General features: G+C 60.6%; 3 protein-coding genes across 9 annotated transcripts in view; 1 reads left to right on the forward strand and 2 right to left on the reverse strand.

Annotated features, from left to right (window-relative positions):
• Window positions 1–588: 588 nt before the first annotated feature.
• On the reverse strand, window positions 589–5,347 carry Hsd11b1l (hydroxysteroid 11-beta dehydrogenase 1 like). 5 transcript variants are annotated; one of them, XM_076851003.2, is made up of 8 exons: window positions 4,759–5,347; window positions 2,956–3,070; window positions 2,741–2,877; window positions 2,093–2,204; window positions 1,628–1,719; window positions 1,254–1,347; window positions 946–1,111; window positions 589–865 (listed from the first exon to the last, which is right to left on the reverse strand). In XM_076851003.2, the coding sequence occupies exons 2-8, from the start codon at window positions 3,026–3,028 to the stop codon at window positions 673–675; spliced, it is 867 nt and encodes a 288-aa protein (XP_076707118.1). In that variant the 5' UTR covers window positions 3,029–3,070; window positions 4,759–5,347; the 3' UTR covers window positions 589–672. The 5 variants fall into 5 exon arrangements, with proteins under 5 accessions (XP_076707118.1, XP_076707110.1, XP_076707137.1 ...); XM_076850995.2 differs by lacking the exon at window positions 4,759–5,347 and having other exon boundaries at window positions 2,956–4,748; XM_076851011.2 differs by lacking the exon at window positions 4,759–5,347 and having other exon boundaries at window positions 810–887; window positions 2,956–4,748.
• On the forward strand, window positions 5,332–7,073 carry Micos13 (mitochondrial contact site and cristae organizing system subunit 13). Its single transcript, XM_076851048.1, has 4 exons — window positions 5,332–5,445; window positions 6,076–6,253; window positions 6,389–6,440; window positions 6,851–7,073. Exons 1-4 carry the CDS (start codon window positions 5,417–5,419, stop codon window positions 6,946–6,948), a joined length of 357 nt encoding a protein of 118 aa, XP_076707163.1. The 5' UTR covers window positions 5,332–5,416; the 3' UTR covers window positions 6,949–7,073.
• Window positions 7,074–11,522: 4,449 nt separating this feature from the next.
• Safb (scaffold attachment factor B) overlaps window positions 11,523–15,807 on the reverse strand; it is a 31,262-nt gene continuing 26,977 nt past the window's right edge. Inside the window, exons 17-21 of one of the 3 annotated variants that reach the window (XM_076851061.2) lie at window positions 15,577–15,619; window positions 12,897–13,012; window positions 12,471–12,628; window positions 12,097–12,163; window positions 11,523–11,833 (exon numbers count right to left, since the gene is read on the reverse strand). In XM_076851061.2, the coding sequence (XP_076707176.1) occupies window positions 11,704–11,833; window positions 12,097–12,163; window positions 12,471–12,628; window positions 12,897–13,012; window positions 15,577–15,619 (514 nt within the window). In that variant the 3' untranslated portion in view covers window positions 11,523–11,703. The remainder of the gene's footprint in view (window positions 11,834–12,096; window positions 12,164–12,470; window positions 12,629–12,896; window positions 13,013–15,576; window positions 15,620–15,807) is intronic. The other 2 variants (XM_076851081.2, XM_076851072.2) reach the window with 2 other exon arrangements.

Below are 15,807 nucleotides of genomic sequence, written 5' to 3' on the forward strand. Positions count from 1 at the left end.
ACCAAGTCCTGCAGGTCAATCAGTGCCCCTGCCTCTCCCACTGACTTCCTGAGGGGAGCCCATCCTGTCTGTCTCCATGTCTCCACTACAAAACAGGTTGATAGTTCTAGCCCCTCCCCGGCTCCTAGAAATTGGAAGGCAAAAGGAATTTGAATAATAGATATATATACATATGCAAGGGAAGACCTTTTATTATGACACGGGAGGCTGAGTCTAGCCCAGAATATGCTCTTCTCCTCTTCTTCCCACCTGGCCATCAGGTGGACAGCAGGTGTCAAGAGTACCAGAGACCCTAGCTGGGGGTGGGAGATGCTCCCAGTTGGAATCAGTGGAGGCTCCTAGAGGTGACTCAGGGCATCCACCTCAGGTGACCTGGGGAGGGAGCATCACTTTTCTGGAGACTGTTTCTTAACTGCACAATGGAAGCGATGATCATGTCACCAGTGACCTCCAAGAAGCCCAAGTCTGGGCTGCTGCCTTCCAAGACTGAGGGGGTGCCGAACACCTGCAGTTTGTTTCCAGGTGCCCGCAGATATTCTTCTGTTTGGCTTTTGCCCTGAGGACTCCATCTTGGACTCCGGCCACCCTCTCGGAGGTGTCTTTGTTAGTGTCCCGATTCCAGGAACAGCTGGATGGTACCTCCTGTCTGGGAGGACAGGAGCCCCAGGGGACTCAGGCTGCAACTGCGGAGATGTTGAGGTCCTGGCGAATGAACCAGGCCCTCGGGTGCGGCAGCCAGCCTCGCAGCAGACAGAGCAGGTGCAAGCGCCACGGGTAGAAGACACAGGAGGCTCGTGTGGCACCACCTCGGATCACAGCCAGGGCCGCCTTGGGTCCCGGGGACGCCCTGGCTCTCATGACGCCCCTAGGGAGGGAGATGGTAGGGACTGCGGTGGGTTCCCACGGCATGCAACCGATGGTTCCCTGCTCGCACCCAGGCCTCACCTGACTCCCTCCACAGTGGAGGCCGGATCCCGGAGGCCCAGGACGCACATGGTGATGGCCACATTCACGTCCTGAACATCCAGCTCCCTCCGCAAGGAGCCGAAGAAGCTGTCCAACGCGAACTTGGCCGCTGAGTAGGGGGTGGAGAAGGACACGGGCACACGGCCTAGGGGCACAGGAGGGCAGCTGTTGAGGGGCCACAAGATGCTCCTCTTCTTCCAGGGAGCCTTCCCGCCCCTCAGCTTATCCCGCACGAAGCCCGTCCTCTCCAAGCCCCTCCCCCAAGAGCTAGAGCCACATGCACGCACCGAGCAACGTGGACACCACCACCAGGGAGCCCTTGCTGTCAGTCAGGCTGGGCAGCGCCAACTTAGTCAGTTGCACATAACTCAGGAAGTTCACCTACAGGCGGCGACGGCGAGTCACAGGGCAGAGGCGGGGCCCGGCCCGACGGGCGGGGCCCGAGGACACAGGTGGAGGGGTACGGGCTCCATACTAGGGCAGAGCCAAGGCCGGGAGGGGCGGAGCCTAGGACCTGAAGGGGCGGGGCCAGGACGTCCCCCGGGAGGAGCCGAGGAGGGAGGAGCGCCTTTGCACGCGAGGCAGAGCCCTGGGCTGGGATAGGCGCGCTCGGGCGGAGGGCAGGGCGAGAAGGGGCAGGGCCGCCGGCTTCGGGGAGCACCTGCACGAGCCAGTGTGTGGCCTGGGCGCTGCGGGCCCGCATACCGGCCGGAACGCCGCCGAGGTGGTTCAGCACGAGGTAGTCCAGACCCCCTGGCCCAGAAATGCCGGTCAGCGCAGGGCTGGCCCGAGGCTGGCCCGCTGGGCTGTACGAATCCCCGCCCCGTCACGGGTGGGGTTCGGTCCGGAGCGCCGAGGTCCTCGCGGCAGGTAGCACCCCCCACCCGGGAGATCAAAGCATTTCTCTCCTGGCTTCCTGCAAGTTTTCGCCCCCTGGTAGTGGGCCTCCACCCCTGGTAGTGGGCCTCCACCCCGGTAGTGAGCCTCGCCCCCTAGAGGTAAGCCTCCATCCCTGGCTGCGCCCCAGGCCCCGCGAGTCTCCGCCCCACGGCACCCCTCCCCAGTTCCGCCGACCCTGAGGCTCAGGCCAGGGTACTCGGCTCCAGACTCCAGGCCCGCCCCTCACCCAGCTGGTCCAGCGCAAACTGCATCACTCGCTCGGGCGCCTCGGGGGAGGCCATGTCCGCGGCGATGTAGAAGACCTTGGGGGCGCCCAGCTTCCGGCAGTTCCCCACCACCTGGGAGGCCAGAGCTGCCGGTGGGCCTCTCCTCCCCGACCCCCCCCACGCCGGCCACACGGAGGATCCCACCTGAAGCCCCGCCTCTAGTCTGAGCTCAGGTCCCAAGGGCATCCTTCTCAACGCTTCACACCGGTTCGAAACCTGCTGCCGCGGGCCAAAAAGAGCCACTCACCAACACCCAAGTCCCCGGGGACTCCACACACGTGTTCTGATTTCTGGCTTCTCTCGGGCATTCCCCCAAGCACTAACAGCTGTTGCTAAGGAGGGCCCCTGGCCTTTGGGTTGGAGACCCTGGAACACTTAGTGCTCCCCTTCCTGAAGGGCACTTCCTGCTTTCCACCCTTCACTGGGCTCAGCGCAACCCAGAACCCAAGGGAAGGTCTGTGTCTCCATTTTGCAAATAAGGATACTGGCTCAGAGAGGTTAGGCGACTTTCCCAAGGTCACACAGAAAGCCCATTACAGAAGTTCAAACTTAGGTCTTCTTTCTCCTCACAAGCCCCCAGCCATCCATCTGGAAATGGGGTGGCTCACCTTCTGCAGGAGGGCCTCGGCCTGGGCAGTGAGCACCAGGTGGGAGCCCAGGCGGGCGTAGTGATAGGCCAGCTCCTCACCAACACCAGCGCCGCCCGCAGCCCCGGTCAGCAGCACTCGGGCTCCCTGGAGACGGGCTGCAGTGGGCAGGGGGGTCAGGCAGGGGCAGGGCAGAGCCGGCGGGATTCTTCCCTCCCCACAGCCTGGGCGCTCACCTGGCTCAAAGTTGTCGTCCCAGTAGTAGGCAGCGAACAGAGCCCCCAGCCCCGTGAGGAGCAGCACCTCCATGGCCTGGGGGCCTGAGCGGGGAGGGGCTGGCCGCGGCCACACCTGTTTGGTGGGCCTCCATTTGATGAGCATCTGGTAACACTGTGGCCCTGGACCTGCCCCTCCTCTCCCACTCCATGGCGACCACTTGGTCCAGCCCCCCACTATCCACCTGAACTAGGGACCACTTCTCCGTGACCTCACTTCTCAAAGCCTTCTCCCTCCACCCAACAGGCAAATCGCAGCTTGCCTCCCCTTTGATAAACTCTTTCATTTAGGACAAAAGCCAGAATCTTGATGACCAAAAAGCTGTGTGGACAGGACTGTTCTCCCCTCTGCTCCACTCCACTAGCCTCTTCTCTGTTCCCCAAACCGGCCACAGCCAGTCACCACCCTGCCTCAGGACCCCTGCGCTGGCACTGCCATCCGCCTCTTGCTTCTTTCAAGTCTGGGCACAAGAATGACCTCCTGTAAGAGATGCCATGCCCTGAGCCGCCTCCCTGGAGCTGCTGCACCTCGGCCCTCTCCCTGACCCCGTCCGTCTTCCTCTCCATCTCCGTACTTGTCCTGGCCTGGAAGCACCATTAATTCCTTAGTGTTCACTGCCCCCTGTCTCCCCCGGCTTCTGTTTTCCTCACTGTAGGGCTGTTTGGTTTTAGGTACCGGGAAGTTAAACCCAGGGGCACAGCCCCTGAGCCCCAGCCCCAGCCCTTTGATGTTCTCTTCTTTTCGCCAGGGCCTCGCTAAGTTCCTGGGGCTGGCTTTGAAGTCACCAGCCTCCTGCCTCGGGTCCTGGGCCACTGATTAGAGGTGTGGTCCACTGCACCTGGCTGTTGGTCTTCAGTATCCAAAGCCATGCCAGGTATACAACAGGTGCTCAGTAGACCCTAGGTTGACACGGAGTGCTATGGGGAATGGATAGGCAAGGGCTGGAGGAGTCCAGAGAGACAGGATTGTCTGGAGACACCAGAGGGCTGGACACTTGGGGATGGGTGGACACAGAAGTGCCCCGTTATGGGGGAAGACATGCCTTCAGCGTGGGGGCTGATGTACTTTTCTGGGGAGAAGGAGGAAGAGGGCCACAAGCCAGATTCCTAAAGTTCTGGGGACCACGGGTCTCCCACAAGCCCATCCAACCTTGGGGTTGCTATCCTCTGAAGTCCACGGGACAAGGACGGGGGTCTTCACAAATCCAGAAGCTGCGAGGGCCGGGAGCGGCGGGATGATGGGGTTGGGGGAACCGGATCTCCGCTCCTCTCTCCCTGACTTTCCCGCCCCCTGGAGCCAGCCAGAGGGGTCTCTGGAAGGCACCCTGGCCGAGCCCCTTGCAGGTGCAAGCCTGTCCAGGGCTCCCCCCTGCCCCGGGGGGCCGGAAGCCCTCACCACGGGCCACGCGGGTCTGGCGCTGCCCACCCATCACCCCACCGCCTACCTCTGCACCTTTGGGTGCTCAGAGGAGCGGATCCCAGGGCCACCAAGCCCGACACGCGCTCCCACCTCTCCTCACTCCCGGGGACGGGGCACGAAGCGCCTCGGGGGGCTCCTCCCACCCCTGGTCCAGCACAGGAGGCGGGTGCAGAGGGACGGGCGGGCCGGTGGCGGGGGAGACGGGGGCCCGGCAGCCGGGTCGCAGCGGGCGGAAGTGGCACCAGACCTGGCAGAACGCACTGGCGCCGCGACCGCGCCCGGCCTCGCTTCCCGCCGGGACAGGGGGGCGTGAGACCCCTGCGTGTCCCCAGCCGCGCACTCACCCACTCGGGCCTCAGTTTCCCCGCCGTCCAGCGGGGCCGGGGTCCGGGCGTGAACGACCCTCGGGCCTACCTTCCCGGCGGGGCTCGGCCGGACCCCGACCGCGCCCCCGCCCGTAGGGCGGGGCCACGTGACTTCGAGCCCACCTCCTATGGGGAGGGGACGAGAGCGGGACTCCGCGCTCCGGCGTTGCCAGGCAACGGCCTCCGCCGGGCTCTCCCGCTCGCCGCCGCCCCGCCACGCCCCCAGGTCTGACGCCCCGAGCCCGGTCACGTGCTACGGGCCCGCCTCTCTCGAACTAGCCTCGCGTTGCCGTGACGACCGCTTTCTAGACGTGCTCTTCCAGTCACTTGCGCCGGCTCGGGATCCCTCGTGATTCGACATCTTTCTGGGTCACCTCAGGCTTCACTCCAGACCCCTGAGGCCTCTTACCCCTCGGCCGCCTGGGCCGGGCCGGACTACATTTCCCAGGGAGCTGTGTGGCGGACGGGCCCTGAATTTCCCAGAGGCCCCTGCGGAGGAGCCTGAGGCGAAACAAGACTCCACTCCCAGAGGCCTTTGCGGCAGACAAGGAGGACTACACTTCCCAGAGGCCTGTCCGGCGCCGAGACCGGAAGCGGCGGGCGAGTGCAGTGTCCTTGCGCGCGGAACGGAGCGACCATGGTGTCGCGCGTGTGGTCGGTGATGAGGTGCGTGGGGCTTCGGGCGGGCCCTCTCCTGCGGGCACCTACTTGGCCGGTTCCCCGAGGTGTCAGTCCCCTCTCCCTGGCCGACGTAGGGAATCGGACTCTTTGGGACGGGCCTCGCCGGGTCGCGGTCGCCTCCCGCTTCCTCCCGGCGATCCCTGGTCGCTCGGCTCACTTGCCCGAGAGCTCTCCGAGCTTCAGCTGCCGCGTCTGTGAAACGGGAGTGCCCAGGAAATCCTACCGTTCGCGTTTGTCCCGAGGTTAATGCTCCCAAAGCAGCGAGTGACATAAGGGAAGCGCCCGGCGACACTTAGAAAAAACCAGCGGCTTGCCCGCCGGGAGCCCACCCTGGGCAGGAAGGCTCCCGACAGGTTAGGTGTCTCAAGTCTTCATTGTCCCTTGCACTCTGAGGGACCTTGAATAACCCCACTGTCCATTTTCCGGCCTCATTTTCCAGTTGCAGTGGCCCTGAGTGGCTGTGCTTTGTGCAGTGAGAACTGAGTGCTGTAGCACCTTTGGGCTCTCAGGGTGCCCTTCGTTTTCCCAGCTTGCTGTCAGGCCACATGAGTGTCATCTGGACTGGGAACCCCCAAGGAGGGTCACATTCCTCGTGAGCTCCTTTCCCTGCGGCAGGTTCCTCCTCAAAGGCAGTGTGGCTGGTGGTGCCACCTACCTGGTGTATGACCAGGATCTGCTGGGGTCCAGTGACAAGAGTGAGGCCGCCCTGCGGAAGGCCGAGGAGGTGGTGCCCCCTGCCGTGCACCAGTTCAGCCAGTACGTGTCCCAGCAGACAGGCCTGCAGATACCACAGGTACGGCTGGGAGTGCGTGTGGCTCTGGGGTGGCCTCAGTCCTCCAGCCTGGCTTGGTGGGTCCTCTGCATGCCTGGGGCTGCTGGGAGGCAGAGCCCTTCCCTGTTCCCCAGCCTCTGCTCCTTTTTCCCCCAGCTCCCAGCCCCTCCAAAGATCAACTTTCCCATCCGCGAGTCCTGGAATTCAGGTAGGCCCTGTGCCTCTGCAGAGTGTGGCCCAATGCACCCCAACATGGCTCCCCTCCTGGCTTCCTGGCCCTTTTTCCTGTCATCCCTTCTCCTGTCTCCCATGGATCTAAAAGAGGCAGAGGAGTGGAGATTCTGGGGAAATGGAGCGCGGGGTTGAGCCTCCCGGGAGGGCGGGGCTGTTGTTGCCTGGTAGAATGGGGGCAGGTGGCCAGGGCCACACTGGAGCTTGGCCCATGTGCTTGGGCCTGTGAGCAAGGCCCTGCCCTGCATCTGCTTCAATTGCCGGTTGGAAGTTTGGTCTCTAAAACAGACTTGCTGCCGGGGCTTCCCTGGGGCTTGGCTGAGGCAAGGGGCTGCCTGCAGCCAGCTGGAGCCTCACAGCGGCCTCCCTCCCCGCCTGCCCCCGCAGGAATCATCAAGGTGATGTCCGCCCTGTCTGCAGTTCCCTCCAAGGCCCAGGAGTACTCCAGGGAGGGCTGGGAGTACGTGAAGGAGCGCACCAAGTAGGAGTTGCAGAGGCTGTCCACCTGCGGACCTGGGCAGGGTGCCGCGGGCTCCCGACTCCAGACTGGGACCCCACGCCAAGGGCAGCTCCCAGCCTTGCGGCCCAATAAAGGACTTCAGAACTGTTCTGCCACCTGTGTGCTGCCGGGGGTCACGGTTGGGCCTGAGCTTCTGGCTCCTCCTAGTGGTTCCTTGAGGCTGGACCTTGTTCTCAAGCTGGTTTACTCCTTTGCTGTCATGGACTGTCAACCTGATGTGGGGCGTCACAGTGGACAGCTGGTCCTTATCCCCACAGAGTACTCGGGCTCCCAGGAAGGTCGAGCCTGTGCAGGGGCTTCATGATTCCCGGCTGACTGAGCCTAGGGGAGTCAGTCTGAGGGGCTCAGTGCAGTGAGCACCCACACGGCACCCACAGGAGCCCCAAGGCCACTGATGCGCTTGCTCAGCCCCTTGGGTCTTAGTCCAGTCCTGGTCTCCTGGCCACCACCTTCACGCCACTCTCTCTCTGACAACCTGGTGATTCCTGGAGCGCCCGGGCCTGTGGGCCCTGTGCCTGAGGGACATCTACCAGAACCCAGGCCCTGCCTCGTCTCCCAAGTCTCCCTTGTTCCCGGGGATGCTGTGTGTCCCCACTGGACAGAAGCTCCAGCAAGGTGGGTCTGTCTAAGGCTCCTGGGAAGCCCCTGGTACCCAGCTACAGAGCTACCCAAGGCTGGTGATGGCAAGAAATCAGTGTCAGGAGACCAGGGAGCAATTTCCCTGGAAGGAGATCAGCCTGGGTGAGAGTCGGGTTCCTTCCCAGGATGCTGTGCCAGGACAGGAAGCAGCGAGCAGGATCCCCATTCCTAGGAGTTTCGGGGATCAGGCGAGAGAGCTCAGCAGGGGACAGATATTAGAGGTGAAGGGAGCAAAGGACTGGGCAGCTATCCAGGCTGTCTGACTTGAACTTGTCTGTCCCTGAGAGGAGCCAGCAGGTATCCATTGGCCTGGGTGGGGAGCGGCAGGGTGTGGCTGGGAATGCCTGGGCAGGGGACGGGCAGCCCATAGGTCCTGTGCCACTGAGACCCAGGAATGGGGACTCCCTCACTGCATCATTGGGAAGCCACATGGCTCCTTGTGCCCCTCTTGTCCTTGATAGCCCTTGGTGAGGGTGGAATGCGGGGGACTGGCGAGGATCCCTGTCCCCTGGTGCTGTGGGGGAAGAAACCCATGCCCTGCCCAGCCTGTCTACCAAGCCCTTCCAGCAGCCCTGGGAGGGACAGGCTCCCAGGCCTGTTCTACCGATGACGGGACCTGCCTGGCCAAATGTAAAACCTCCTGTCACTTCAGCCCAGGCGTTGAGCCGCATCAGATACCTCACACCCGAGGTGTCCTGGTGTTTGATCAGGATCTGCTGGGGCCTGGGTTGGGCCAGGTGGCAGCCATTGCTTCAGGTGGCCCCAGAGTTCAGTGACTGTCACAGAGGGGGAGGAAGCCTGGCCAGGAGGGGACTTGCCAAGGTGCCCCTGCTCTGCATCACAGCTGTTAAGGGCCCAATGCTGACCCCCACCCCGTATTTTTTATTGGTGCGCCACAGTTGGACATACTGGTGGCATTTGTGCCTGCACGCAATAGAACAGAAATCTGGCCAATGTCATTCCCCTGTTTTTTCCCTTCCCGCCCCCCCTGCGATGCGAGTCCCCAGCAGAGCTGATGGGAAAGCTAACCAGCCTTTGGAGGCCGCTGATGGCCCCTGTGGGCCCTTCACCCCCATCCAAGCCGCCGAGTCCAGCAGCTCGGGCACTCTGGTGGTAGAGTGTGCCCTGGGCCCAGCGTGCAGGCTGGGGTTCCAGAGGGCAGGCGTGGAGGCCCGCCAGCCAGGCAGGGCTGGAGCCCTTGCCGGAGGCTGTACGCTGGGGTCCTCGGGGCTCCCCTTGTGGTGAGAAGGTGAGAGGCAGTGGGGTGGGGACCGCCAGCACAGGCACCAGGAGGGGCCGCCTGGTTTCAGGTGGTCTGCAGTGGCCCCCTGGCAGTTCAGACTCCAGGTGCATTCTTCTCCCCCCATAAAGGGAGGCGCCATCCTGGGAGGGGTGGGGTGGCTCCTGGCACAGAGCCAGGTGACAGGCACTTAAGCAGCACACACGTTTAAACTGGAGGCTGAGGACGTGCTGGGTCCTCGCCCGTCGTCCTTGTGTTCCCGCACACCAAAAAATCAGCTGAGTTCTGCTTCCAGCAAATGCACACTGCCTGGGTATTCAAAGGAAGGGTGTGAGGGGACGGCAGAGCCAGGGGGCGGGCGATCTCCTTGGTAACCGCACCCTTCCTAGACTAGAAAGCCCAGTTCAGAACTAGCCTCTGGTCCCCAAGCAGGTGGGCATGGGCTGAATCACCACTGAGGTTTCAGGCCAGGTGCCGGCAGCTGTGGTCTGACTCCCATTCTGGTCTGGCCTTTCTGGGTGGGCAGGCTCCATGTCATCCCCTGTGGGTGGACACGAGTTTTGGAGCCTGTATAGAAGGGCACCCAGGAGCTGAAGCAATCTCAGAAGTGGGTCTGAGAACGGTGCACGCCTGTAGTCTCTGTGACCTGGAAGGCCAAGACAGGAGGATTGCAGATTTGAGGCTAGTCTCAGCAGTTTAGTGAAGCCCTAAGCAACTTAGCAAGACCCTGTCTCAAGATAAAAAATTAAAAAAAAAATGGATATGACCTGGTGCAGTGGAGAGAGTGGCGCATGCCTGTCATCCCTGCGGCTTGGGAGGCTGAGGCAGGAGGATCAAAGCCAGCCTCAGTAAAAAGTGAAGTGCTAAGCAACTCCGTGAGACCTGTCTCTAAATAAAGGACAAACAGGGCTGGGGGTGTGGCTCAGTGGTCGAGGGCCCCTGTGTTTGATCTCTGGCACCAAAATAAATAGAAAGCGGACAGTCTTCACGGAGCCGCCCACCTGGACTTCCTGTTGACCATCTTCTTCACTGGAGCCAGTGGCTGTTGGCAGAGCCACCAGTGCTTTGCAGATGAGGGGACCCAGAGTGAGGCGAGCCCCACTGTCCTCCTTGCCTCTGCTGCTTCCTGTCAGGCCCAGGCTGGGCCAAATGGCTCCCCACCTTGCAGTTCCAGGTGGGTCCCGCACGGCCACCGCCTGCTGCTGGTGTAGCCTTCTCCACAGCCCGTGCACTCAGGCTGGCCCTCTGCTGGTCTGAGCTCTTCCAAAGCACGAGGGTCACGAGTCCCCTGCCTTCAAGTGCACTGACCCCACCCCCAGTCTGCAGCGGGACTCATCATATTGGCCTCTAGAAATGCCCAGGTGGCTGTGGGGCCACTCTGATGATTCGCGCCTTCCATCCTGGAGCAAGAGGCTTTGACCAGTCACTACGTGGGGACCTGGACGTTGCCCCGGTTCAGGAAGCTGAGGGCATGTCTTCAGACGTAGGTGTGTGCCCATGGACGGAGCTACGCCCACCTGTTCCTCGGTGACGTTATCCCTTGCCCTGTTTGGCATAGAATGTTCCATGGAAACGCTCTGTGTGTCCCCTTCTCTCGCTCTGTCCTTGGGTGTGGCCTTCCTAGATGTCAGTCAACCTGCTGACAGCAGACATCAGGAAGCCAGACTCAGCCCCTTGAATCCTGACTCCGGCCTCATTTGAATGGCTTCTCCTCAACAAAAGGGTCAGCACAGCGCTCGCTCGCTCTTTCTGCGGACCTGTAGGTCAGAGGAGCCGTCACAGGACCCCAAAGAAAAAGGTCTCTGTGTGGTTGTTTCCTGCTGCCCAGTTCCCCTGGAGTGACCCTGAGTGTTTCAGTCCTGGGCTTTGGCCAGCAAGCTTGGAGAGCGGCTTGTAAACCCCGTGGGCGTGGCCTGCAGGGAACTCATGGGCCAGTGTCCACAGCACCAGCACCGTGCAGGTGAGCCACCAGAGAGGTGACTGTGTACCGTGTCCACGGGATGGGACTTCAAGAACACCAACAGGGTCAGTAGACACAGCTGGGACCCCGCGACCCAGCTACGCACACAGCGACTCAGAAGGTACCAGGCGCTCGTCTCTACAGGAGAGACTTGGTGTGTCCTGGTGGCCCAGCACCCTGTCTTGCAGGGAACAGAGCCCCTTTCCAATTTAACGCTCCCAAGTGCTTTAGCCCCTGAGCTCCTTCCCGAGGAGACTGGAAACCCGACACTACCACCCATCCTCACGTGTCCTCGTGCAGCCTCAAGCAGCCGGCTGGTACCTCCACCCCCTGGCACCTCCACCCCCTGGTGTTTCTGTCACTGGGCCTACTTCTACGCTCCTCCCAGCTGGATCAAACTGCATTAAATACATTTTTTCAACGTCATTTGCTTATTTCCTTCCTGGGCAGCAGACAAGTCCCACCTGCCTGGATCTGGGCGGGTTCCCTGGCATGGCTGCCAGAGATGGAGCTCCGTCACCGAAACCGCTGAGCCTGGGTGAGGGAGGGACAAGATGGCCCTGCCGACCCTGTGAGCCCTGCACCTCTGCGTGGGCTTTGGCAAGTCCCTCGGCCCCACGGCCCCACAGCCCCACCCCCTGCCCTGAAGCCAGCTGAGCACGACCACCTTCACTGGCAGAAACAGAAGCCACACTTTAAGTAAAGGGCACGTGAACAGAAACACCTTTATTACAAAAAACAAAACAAAAAACAAAAAACAATTCACATTGTATTGAGCTACAATATGGCAGCAGATAAAAAAAATGGTTTGTACACGGTTTAAGAGAACTCCTAACAGAACATACTCTGGCCACGTGACAGGAACACAGGATTCAAATTACTTAGTAGCGGCGAGTGAAGCGGGCATCGCTGGGCCTGCTGCCCCGGCTCTGTCCTCCGAACCCGCCCTGCATCCCTCCGCGAGGGATCACATGGCCCCGGGAGGCCCCGCCTGGGGCGAAGCTGCCGCGCCTAGGAAGAAGTCAGGTTCTCGGGTCTGGAGCCCTCACACAGGCCCCTGGCCGTTCCCAAGCTCCACGCTGTCCTGGGACTGGCAGGCCCCCTGCCACTGCCCAACCTCTCCTGAGCCGCAGCCCTCTGACCTGGTGTCCCACTCGGAAGGTAAGGGGGCTAGCGGGGGATTTTAAATTGTCACCCTGGAAAGCCATCATGCAGAGAAGGAACAGGTGGAGCATCCCAGAAAGAGTCTCAAGTGTCACCGACTACCACCTTACCCTGACATGCCGCCCCGGTTCATCATGTGGCCAGGCCCCGAGTGACCAGACATGCTCCTCTCACCACCTGGAAGAAAGGCCGAGCGAGGCTCACACGGGCATCAGTGCTGCTCCCAGCACCTTCACTCCCGCTTCCCCCACCCTCCAGGCCTCACACTGAGGCACCTGCCTAGCCAGGAGCTGGCCGTCCCCGCGCCCTCACTGGGTCAGGTGGGGAGGCCTTCGGACACCCTCTGCACAGTGCCTATCCAGACCCCCAGAGCACCTCCCACCGCCAGCTTCCAGTGGCGGGAGGGGCCGGAGCTGCAGGGCAGGCGCTGCGCTCTCGCTCTCCTCCCCGTTCCCGGGTCTCCACCCACCACGTCACTCCTTACCTTGCCACCGCTTGTGGTCCCGGTCTATCATGCCCCCGTCAGCAGCTCCCTGCCAGGCCCGGTCATCCTCTAGTCTTCGGCCATGATCCCCCCAGTCACGTCTGCCCCTTGGAAAAAGAGATCTCTGATCTGGAGTGTCCCCTCCTCTGGCTTCCACCCTAATGGCGGAGGTGGATGCAGAGAGTGGGTTCAGCGTTGTCTTCTCAGCTCGGTGGTGTTCCCATCCCTGTGCCCTGGGAGCCGCAGGAAGGACATGGGTCTCAGCCTGCAGCTGCTCAGTGGGCTCTGGGGCTCCCTGAACTATGGCCAGCTGCCAGGGCCTGGCCCTCTCCACCTGGTGGCTCACCCCAGTGACCAAGTGGCCCTGGTGAGACAGGTCTGTCTTGCCAACTGAGGCCCGGGACAGGCAGAGCAGGGGACACAAACCTGGGGGGAGGGGGCAGCCCTCGGCCTTCGCTCATTCTCTTGTCAGAGCCATAGCCCCACCCGTCGCGGGAGTCGCGGCCATGGCGCTCCGGTCCTCCGTGGCGCTCCGGGTAATGCTGGACATCAGAGAGAGAGAGACGACGAAAGGAAAGCTTTAGTCATCAACCCGCCCAAGGCCTTGTGGGCCACAAAGCTGGTGATGACAAGGGCAGTATCCAGACCCCTGCCGGGGGCTCACAGGTGCGCAGGGCCACCTCACTCACTCCACACAGCTACACCCCCTCATCTCCACAGGCCAGAAAAGCCGTGGCCCGGGTTGTGGCTGAAGGAAAGAGCGGCTGGTGACGGCAGGCGGAGGTCCCCCAAGCAGGACGCCAGAGTTCTCCAAAGGACTCTGAGCAGATGCCTGGTGACTGCCCAGCACCCAGAGCAGTCGTGGAGGTGGGAGGGCTACGCGGCCACTCGTTGAAGAGGACACTCACAAGCTCACAAGCTCTCCGCCTTCATCACCTGGGCACGGTGGCTGTACCTCCCTTACTCAAAGTGTCCTCCTTCCAGTGGAGGAAGTAACAGAGTTACACGTGGTGCCTGACCCAGGCACTGTCCCCTTCCCTTATTTCACGATTGTGGTGGCTACCCATGAAAATGTTACCTACACAGCGGCACCAGAGGGGCCCTAACCTGTGTGTGCAAATCCCCGCCACTCCCCTGGCCTCATCTCCCAGAGCCTCAACAAGCCAAGACCAGGGGCTTCACTGTGGACAGGCCAGGGCACACCCACGGTGCATCCTGCCACAGCCAAGAACAGCTCCCAACATGGGCTCCAGAAAACACTGCTCCCTCCCTACGCGACCCCCAGGACACACTGATCACAACACAGGCACCAGCCCACAGCTTTAGACAGCTTCACTGAGTTTTTGAGAAAAACATTTGAATGACTTTAATCAACTTTATCTACCTACCTACACCAGGGGCATGTACCTGCTGAGCCACGCCCCCCAATTATTTTCATTTTGAAAAAGGGTCTCACAAAGTTGCTGAGGTGGTCTTGAATGTGGGATCCTCCTGCCTCAGCCTCCCAAGCTGTTGGGATTACGAATGTGGGCCACTGCACCTGACTCAATAACCTTAAGTTTCAAGGCGCGAAAGTAGACAAATCATTTACTACAAAGTAAAAGACTTACTGTTAAGACCTACTTCTTTACTATTTAGCCATTTCCACTTCTCCTGCAATTTTAAAATTAAACCATTTTTTTTGGTCCAACCAAACCCACTAAGAGCAACAACAGTCCAAAGTTCTGAACTAGTTTTCTCTTTCTGTGACCTTTTCTTGGAAGCCAAACGCCACCACATGTTGCTGGGGCAGCATTGCTCCCTTCTGCAGGCCTGGGCACGTGAGAAACACTGTCAGTTTCGGGAGGACGTCATCTACTAACCCCACAGAAGGAAGCTGGTCATGACCAATGGGAACTGCACACGCTACGAAGGTGTGCGCAACACCTTGTCTAAATCCTCTGCCTTATGTGGGAGGAATAATCACCCCCATTCTGTAGCCAGAGGAACAGACTCGGCAGATAGGGTGTCACCAGAATGTGACCCGGTTCTGTCTAGATTCCAGAGTGTGGATGCATGGCCACCGTGTTCTAGCCGTCCCGAGGAAATCAGAAGACCAGCTCGTGGTGCTGTTGCACGGAAGGTTTACCCCCCAGGAACCAAGAGGAAGTAATCCTGTGAGGAAGCCCCAGTCTAATCCAGGAGGCTAGCTGTCCTCAGTCACGATGAGACACCAAGGGTGGGGCAAGATGGGACAGCGAGGCACAGATCTGTCAAGAACGCGCTATGGGAAGAGACACAACTGGCAGGGCATCTCCTCTGCCACAAGCACCTCCTGAACTCCCCCTTCCCTCCATTTCTTCCAGTAAAGCGCCCCAGGGTGCAGGGCCCTGGTGGGAATTCTCCATCTAGAAGCCGACAGAACTGAGATGACTGCGCTCGCTCTCCTCTTGGGACTGGGCATTTTAAGAGTCCTTTGTGTGTTTTGATAAAGTCCTTTACCAGATGTGTCTTTTGCCAACACTTCTTTTGGTTCACAGCTTGTCTTCTCTTAAGGATCCCGCATTAATTTTTTTCTTTTCCTTTTTTTATTTGTACCAGGGATTGAACCCAGGGGATTTTACCCAGAGCCTTACTGAGTTGCTGAGGCTGGCCTTGAAACTGAGGTCCTCCTACCTCAGCCTCCTAGTTGCTGGGGTTAGAGTTAGCGCCCCTGCCCTTGCCCTGAGTTTATTTTTCTAATGGGATACAAATGCATCAAGAACAAGTACAGACCAAAGACTTGGCTGTTTCCAAGGCTTAGTGGCAGCCCGAGCTGTCTGAGTGTGCCCTGGAGGAGATGCAGTGGCTGCTGTCTCCCAGGCCCATGGGGCAGAGGACAGGAAGTGCCACTGCGCGGCTCAGCACTTTTCAGCAGCACAGGTCGGCCTGCCAGGCCCCAACCTAGGGAGCCTCGGCAACAGCCGCAAAAGGCCTTGGGGTGATGGTTTGGAGACATCCCGACTAAGCCCAGCAGGTCCACATCTCTGTCCCACAAACACCAGGTCTCAAGTGGGAGGGGGGTTTCTGCAGCGGGGAAGGGAGTAGACTCCATGGGAACTGTGGATACATTGTCGCTCTGACTTACCTGTCCTTCTCTTTCTCCCATCATTGACCTGGAACCTTCTCTCCTGAAAGAAACAGTTTAAACCAATCCATGAGGAAAAGAAGCTTGCTAACCAGAAGGGGCCACCCAGACCCCAGGTGGAGTGGCAGTGCCCAGGCCGGATGTAGTGACTGGAGCATGAGCTGCTCTGGATGCAAAGTGATGGGTCATGTGGGCACCTGGGTCAAGGAAGGCCAGTGAATGACCAGAGGG

The sequence above is a fragment of the Callospermophilus lateralis genome, chromosome 1, assembly GCF_048772815.1.
Source record: "Callospermophilus lateralis isolate mCalLat2 chromosome 1, mCalLat2.hap1, whole genome shotgun sequence".
NCBI lineage: Eukaryota > Metazoa > Chordata > Mammalia > Rodentia > Sciuridae > Callospermophilus > Callospermophilus lateralis.